This window comes from Echinops telfairi, unplaced genomic scaffold (genome assembly GCF_000313985.2).
Source record: "Echinops telfairi isolate 266 unplaced genomic scaffold, ASM31398v2 ScPeMD7_7457;HRSCAF=8495, whole genome shotgun sequence".
Classification (NCBI taxonomy): domain Eukaryota; kingdom Metazoa; phylum Chordata; class Mammalia; order Afrosoricida; family Tenrecidae; genus Echinops; species Echinops telfairi.
The window spans coordinates 44,372,320-44,380,145 of record NW_022111357.1 but is presented as its reverse complement, the minus strand read 5'-3'; the positions used below and the strand labels follow the sequence as shown (position 1 = coordinate 44,380,145).

The following is a 7,826-nucleotide window of genomic DNA, read 5'->3' as shown; positions in this document are numbered from 1 at the left end:
GGGTGGGGTGGGGGGTGGGTGTCACAGTCCTTTGCCGGGGCCTTCTCTGAGTGCGTGGGGACTATGGCTGACCCCATGGTTGCCTGGGCAGGCCCTGCCAGGCCCCCCAACTCGGTTTCACCCCCAGGTCCCACCTGGCACATGTCACTCTTCCAGCTGCTGCTCCGGCCCCAGGACAGTGCCCACTGCTAACTCGGGGGGCTGCTGGGGCAGGTATGCATCTGATGTCATGTGTGCCTACTGCAGCCAGTGGAGCTGAGCAGACCGCGGCCTGCGAGGGCTGCTGTGCGCGTGAGAGTCGTGCACTAAGCATCCCTCAGACCAGGGCCTCTGCAAGTGCGTCCCTGGCTGCCTAGTCTCCTTGCAGACGCCATGGGGGTCTGCTGTCACCTGCTCCAGGAAGCTCCGTGGAGGGAACCCAGTGTCCCTCTTTGTCGGAGACTGTTCGCCTGGTTCACGGGACCACGCCAGTTCCCCATCCCCAGGGCCTGGGGGCAGGGTGGAAGGCCGGCTCAAACCCTTGGCCTTCAGGGGCTGCTTACCTGGGCCACACTGGCCTGTGCTCGGGCAGGTGCCATTGACATCTGCCACCTCCACACAACACTGGGGCTGCGGGACCTGGGGACGGGGGTGAACGGTGAGTCCCTAGCCCTGCTGGGCCCCTCGAGCCCCAGCTCTGCTCCCACCGGTCTCCTGGCTTGAGAAGCACCAAAGGCCTCTCAACTGACACCAACGGGTGCCTGGTCTCTGGGGGAAACAGAGGTGGGGAGGTGCTGCCACAGGGTGGGCGCTGGAGCTGGGAATAGGGGCCGCAGGAGGTCTGGTCTACCTGGGGGCTAGTAGATGGCAGAGCTCCTGCCAGCCCCAGTGGCAGCTCTATGCAGACCCCATGATGGTTACGGCCAGAGGCCACGCAGAGAGCTGGCCAAGGCCCAGGCCAACCTGAGACAGTGTCTCGGACCGCTCGGGACTCTGACGGCCGGGGTGGGGGGTCAGCTATGATGGGCAAGGCCCTGGACCCCTGCTGCTGCTCGGCCTCACCTACCGTACTTTCTGTGGACCTGCTGGTGACTTCCACCAAGACTCCCGCCAGCAGGATGGCGTGAGGGAGCGCCATGTCCCGGCGCAGCATCTGTAAGTAACACAGAGGGCAGTGTGGGCACCTGAGCTAGCCCTGTGGGCTGACATGCACACACAGACTTCCACTGCCCAGGGTGGCCTGCAGGTCGTGGGTGACTAGGGCTCATGCCCACCTGGGCCCTGGACAGTGTGGTGTGAGGCCTGACAAAGGGAGACCCTCTAGGGAGATGGAGGGTGCCCACCATTACCCCACCAGTCCCCAGACACAGGACGGCACTTCACTCCGGTCTCTGGAGCTTTCGGCTCAACCTCCGAGACCTGGAAGTGGGGCTATGCGGAGGGGGGACAGGGGGGACACTGGGTTTGTTTCCCAAAGAACTAATTCGGTACTTAAGCTGGGTGCCAAGCCCGGGACCTGTGGCCATAGCCCTGTTGGGAAACAAGGTCTTGGATGATGTTATCAGCTAACAAGTATGACCAGTCCAGGAACTGTTCACATCGTTAACCGGAATGGAGCCTGCCAGGGGAGCATGGGTCCTAGCTCCCTCTGAGGGGTGTGCTGATCAAAGAGGACAAAGACAGAGACGGTGGGATGACGATGATGATGGAGGCAGAGTCTGGAGTGCTGCAGCCGCAAGCCAAGGCCTGCTGGCCTTCCCCAAACCTAGGAAGAGAGGTCTGGAATGGGTCCTCCTGAGCCTCAGAACGAAGCGCATGGAGGGCGAGCTCCTAGCTTCCAGAGAGGCGAGATCACGCTTCTGTTCTTGGAGCCCCCACGTGGCGGTTACCTGTCACAGCCCCCTAGCAACGAGAGGAAGCACAGGGAGCGGCTCAACTTCTCAAAGTACAAGGGGCTTCCGAAAGTCCATGGGAAAATGGAATGAGAAGATGATGGCGTCTTCCCGCAAACGTTTTGAAGCCTCTGTGATCAATGTGCTGCTAGGGAGCCTTTCGAAGAGTTCTGTTCGCCGGTCAAGTGGTGACCAGAAGGGCTATCTGTCCCAAGTGTGGCTGGGTCAGTGTGCTGGCACACAGCCTCTAGAGAAGCTTTCTGGGGTGAACTTTCTAACCTGAAGAGGAGCAGTGCATGTCCTGGGTCCTCAAGATGCCACTGGACACCACGATGGACAGGGGAGCACCCTTGCTGTGGGCTCTGGCCAGCCCCCAGCTGTAGTTTGGAGCAATGGGTCACCCCATGCCAGGGGTCTCGAGAAGGGCCCTGTGGCCAGCACGCCCAACCAGCCTCCGTGCATTGGGCGTGCCTATGAGCCGATGGGGAATCAATGCCTGAGATAGTTTATTATGCCAGCCTGGCCGATAAACACAAGTGGGATTGACTGAAGGGCGGAGAGATGAATGGCTTGGTGAGTCTCGCCTTTCTTGTCTCTCGCTCTTTGATCATCGGACCAGTGTGCGGCTGCCTTGCTTGTTCTGTGCCTCAATGTAAAGGCTACACTACCTGTGGGACGCCTAGCCTATGGACTGTGTCGCTGTAAGTTGAGGTCCCTTTAAGGGATCGCTGGAGCTGGGGACTGGCAGTTGGTGACCTGGCTGGCAGTTGGTGACCTGCCTTCTGATTGGCTGCTGTGCTGACATAGCCTAGCTCTCTCTATAAATAGAGGAAGATCTGGCAGCAGACTGGACTTGAAGGACTGCTAGTCTCTCACAACTCTCTCAAGGGAGTCAGTTGCAGTGAGCCATTTGTAGTGCTTTATAATTTAACCATTCATTTCTTGTATTATATATTTATCTGTATATGATTTGACAGTTCATTTCTTGTTATATATCTAATTATCTTTATAAATAAATATATTGAATTATCAGCAATTTGGTTTTATCTCTCTAGAGAACCCTGTCTAACACAATGCCCTTGAACTCTGGTACTGCCGAAGGACACAGTCCAAAGAACAAACAAACATGTCATGGGAGAAGTCGGCCAGAACGCTCCTCAGAGGGGAAGGAGGGCAAGCCTTCATTTCACTCTTTGGACAGGTCAGGCGTCGCCGGTCCCTGGAGAAGGACACGCTTGGCGAAGTAGAGGGCTCGTGAAAACGAGGAAGGCCCTCAAGGAGGTGGACGGACACGGTGGCGGCCACAATGGGCTTGGACATGAGAACCACTGGGAGGAGGGGCCGGGCTGGGTGGGGTTCGCTCTGATGGGCAAGGGAAGGTGACAGTGCCTGTCATTCACTCACCCTGTACTTCCCAGGCTGGTGGCAAAGAAGGCTGAGGGAGCCTAGAACCAGCCCTGCGAGGTGTCCTCTACAATCCCCTCTCCGCCCCGCATCGCCTTTCTAAAAAGATGACTTACAGCCATCAGGAAAAGTGCGCCTTTTCCCGGCTTCACCTTGTCCCTTTCAAGGATGCCCACCACCTTCCCTGCCAGGCTGCAGCATGGTGGTGGTTTCCGTGTTACATGCTGGAAGCGATGTCGTCAATATTTCAAATACCAGCACGGTCAACCGTCGTGGGCAGGAAACGTGGTCTGGTGAGCGACTCCTAGATATTGGCCGATGGAAATATGTGGCGCACCGCAACACATAGGGACATCCCCCAACTCAAATGCCAGCGGTTCCCAACCGTCCTCAGGCCGCGACCCTTTCACACAGCTCCTCATGGGGTGGTGACCCCCAACTATAACGTTACTTTTGTTGCTACTTCCTCACTGTCATTGTGTTACTGTTATCAATCGGCCAACCCCTGTGAAAGGGTCGTTCGACCCCCAGGCTGAGAAGCGCTGCTCTAGACATCCTCAGGAAGGGCGAGCTCCTGGAGGAGAATCATTTTTGGCCAAGTCAAGGGTCCTTGGGGGCCAGGGAGACCCTGGTGAGCTGGATTGGCACATGAGCCACACTGAGGCACTCAAACCTGCTGGCGGTGACGGGCATGGTGCCAATCCAGGCAGCCTTCATTCTGTTGCATGTGGGTTCACTGGGCACTAGGGCCGAGTGGACAGCAGCAATCAATCTTCGGTGATGTCAGATCCCCTACGTTGTTGTCAGGTGCTGAGAGTGACCCTGACGTACAACCGAAGGAAACACTGCCGAGTCTGGTACCCTCTACAGACCTCCTCTTAGGCTTGAGCCCATCGTTGCAGCCACCGTATCAATCTATGGCGTCGAGCGTCTTCCTCTTTTCCCTGACCCTCTGCTTTACCAAGCAGGATGTCCTTTCTTTCTCCAGGGACTGGGCTCGCCGGATACCATGTCCAAAGTCCACGCGATGAAGTCTTGCCATTCTCCGTTCTGAGGAGCAATCGGGTTGTGCGTCTTCCAAGACAGTACATGGTGCTTTCAATGTTCTTCGCCAACATTCAGAGGTATCGATGCTTCTGCTGGCGGCGGCGTTAGGCGCCGACTCACAGTACAAGACGCTACTGGGTCCGTCTCTCACGACAGATTGGTTTGTCCTCTTGGCAGTCCATGGCACCTGCAGGATTCTTCACCATATTCTTCTGCGGTCTTCCTTCTTTCCGGTCCGGCTTTCGCATGCGTATAAGACAACTGAAACGACCACACATCAGTCAGTCCTCACCGCCGGAGCCCTGGTGGGTTATGCGGTGGGCCGCGAACCACACGATAAGCCATTGAAATCAACCAGACACTCCGGGGCGGGGTGGTAGGGGGGGAGGCTTTCTACTTTCTACTCCCGTAAAGGTGTGTGGTCTGGGAAACCCACAGGGGCAGTTCTACCCTGTCCTCTAGGGTGGCTCTGAGTGGCATCCATGGTGGTGAGTTTGGTCTGAGTCCTCAAAGTGATCTCTTTGCTCCTGAACACTTCAAGGGGTCGTGAGCAGCGCATTTCCCCAATGCAGACATCATTCGATTTCTTGACTGCTGCTTCCGTGAACACTGACGGAATCCAAGTGAGACGAAACATTTAACAATTTAAATCTGCACTTGGTTTATGATTCTGTTGCCTACGGGTCCAGTTGTGAGGATTTCTGTCCTCTTTACCTGGCGCTTGTCTACACTGAAGCGGTGAAGTCTTCGTGCTGTATCAGTCAGTGTTTAAAGCCCTCTTCGCTTTCAGCAAGCAAACGGATGCATCAAGATCACGATCCTAGGCATTAGGGAGCTGAAACGGGCTGGGATCGGTCGACGCCAGGAATGACAAGTTCAAGAGGAAGAGCGTCCCGTTCATTATCAAAAGGAACATTCCCAGAGCCATCTTAAAGCTCAATGCTGTGACAGGGTACTATCGATACAGCTACGAGGAAGATTCGTTAATACAACTAGTGCTCAAAGGGACGCACCAACCAGGAAAGCCAATGATGAAGAAATGGAAGAATTCTACCAAATTCTTTAGTCGGAAGTTGATCAAACATGTAATCAAGACGTAGTGATCATTATTGGCGACTGGACTGTGAACGTTGGAAACAACGAGGAAGGAACAGTGGTTGGAAAATATGTCCTTGGTGACAGAAGCAAAGCTGGAGATCACATTTTGCCAGACCAACAAGTTCTTGACAGCAATAACCCCCACCCCAACAACAACAACATAAATGATGACTCTACAGGTGGACCTCACCAGGTGGAATACACAGGACTCAAACGGACTACCTCTGTGGGAAGAGAAAATGGAGAAAAGCTCAATATTATCGGCCCACCCAAGGCCGGGGCCGACTATGAACCATTGCTCATGTGCAAGTTCGAAATAAGAGGGGGGAAAAACAAAAAAGAAAGGAAAACCAGAAGCCAAATCTGACTGTGAGGATTCCACCTGGATTTTGAGATCCTCTCCGGTGCCGACTGGGGCCCTTGAACACTCACAACCAAAGACTCGATTGGTGGTGCGTGACACCAAGAACATCAGACATGAAGAAGCAAAGGGTCATTAAAGAGACAGGACAGCTGTGGAATTCTGCACACGGTCCCAGCTTCTGCCATTAGCTCTCAACATACAGATTGAAAAGTGATTGCCTGTTGGCTTATGTACAAATTCCACATGAGCCAGAGGGAAGAATCCAATCACAGGAAGTCATTCTCAGTCTTAACCAGATCTGGCCTGCTGAATACGAGCAGAAAGGGCAGTCCCAATTTACAGATGCCACCCCCTTCCCCCCAACAAACGAACTTGGGTTGAGGAACAAAAAGTCGCCAGAAGGGTGGCACCAGTCCAACTGGGACATTTAGAAGCAAGCCACCTCTTGGCCAAGAATCATAACCCCGTCCCATGCATATTCAACAACCATTCCTTGGAAACTGGTTACATATTCATAAGCCCCTCAGTTGACTTCTCGGTATACAAGGAGAAAACGGCCAACCCTCCTCTTGTTTGGGTGGCTTGCCTTGGCGACTCTAGTCCTGGCTTGCTCCTGGCTTGCCATTTATCTCTTGCCCTCCATTCAAGGGTAAAAGCGCCCTCTCACTTTCACCTACTTCCAGGCTGTGTTTCTTCGACCACACAGGATGCTGTCTGGGCTGGTGACAGCTACTTCAAGGTTTGCTATTATATTTTTATTTTTAATGCAGACCTGGTTGTTCTAGCACCATTTACTTAAACGGCTTTCCTTTTCACACTGATTGCCTTGGCATTTTTTTGGTGAAAGTCAATTGGCTGGCATACGTGTGGGTCTCTTTTTGGACTTTCTCATCTGTTCCCTAATCGATGTGTCTGTTCTTCACCAACACCACCGGGTCTTGAGTATTGTAGTTTAATAGAAACTCTGAAAATAAGGTAGCCCCAGCCATGTTCTGTTTCATTGCTTGGGCAATTCTGGGTAAGAGGCATTTTCATATTTTAGCATCGCGTGTCCATTTCTGCAAGAGAGCTTGTTGAAATGCCGATGCTTTGTTGACTGTAGACTGGTGTGGGAGAACTGACATTTTAATGATGTCAAGTCTTCCAATCCATGAACATGCTTATCTCTCAGGTACTTAAGTCTGCTTTAATTTCTCCCAGGAACGATTTATAGTTTTTGTTAAGAGGTCTTATGTTATTAAACTTGTCCTGAGGCTTAGTTTTGTAAACAGAATCTAGTTTCTGATCCCATTTTCCAATAGTTTACGGTTAATCTATAGAAACACAGTAAACTTTTACATATTACTCTTGATTTCTGAGGCTTTGCTAAATGTACTTAATAGCTTTGTAGATTCCTTAGGGTTTTCTACCAAAAAAACCATTTCATCCATAGTTTTATTTCTCCTTTTCCAATCTTTTTTGGCTCTCCCACCCCTCACACTAATGCGGTGGCTATCTAAAACGACTGAAGAAGGCGGGGGCCTCTGGTGCAATGTTGACTGGGGTGCTGACAGCAGGCATCCTTGTCCTAGTCCTTTAAGACATTTTCCATTGTGAATTAGGGGAAAGCTTACAGAGCAAACCAGTTTTCCACTCTAATCCATTGTTAGGCAGAGTTCTCTAGAGAAACGAAACCAGGCCACTTATGGTTTATGTATATACAAAGAAAGCTTTATACAGCGAGAAAGAATATAACAGCTAATTGGTCCACACAGCAGTACAGAGGGTTCGGTTCAACTCACTTCCGTGGAACCGGGAATATACCGGAAGCCCTTTCACTCACGTGGGCTGCCGGGTCCACGGTCAAGGGAGCAGACAGCAGAGTCCTCCCTGGGGCCAGGCAGGCAAAGTCGGCCCACAGGCAATAAGCAGCAGGGTGGGTCACCAACAGTCAGTAGTTTGGGAGCTACTGATGGGCTATCGAAGGCCCAGATGGGAGAGTGAACGCAAGCAATGCAAGGCAACAGGATCCACCAGCCTCAAGCTCAAGCGATTACCTACCG

General features: G+C 52.8%; 1 protein-coding gene across 1 annotated transcript in view; it reads right to left on the bottom strand.

The window, feature by feature from the left end:
• Window positions 1-1,294, bottom strand: part of CUNH1orf159 (chromosome unknown C1orf159 homolog) — a 3,564-nt gene extending 2,270 nt beyond the window's left edge. Inside the window, exons 1-2 of the mRNA XM_045299238.1 lie at window positions 1,046-1,294; window positions 242-618 (exon numbers count right to left, since the gene is read on the bottom strand). Coding sequence (XP_045155173.1) covers window positions 242-618; window positions 1,046-1,132 — 464 coding nt within the window. The 5' untranslated portion in view covers window positions 1,133-1,294. The remainder of the gene's footprint in view (window positions 1-241; window positions 619-1,045) is intronic.
• Window positions 1,295-7,826: the final 6,532 nt, after the last annotated feature.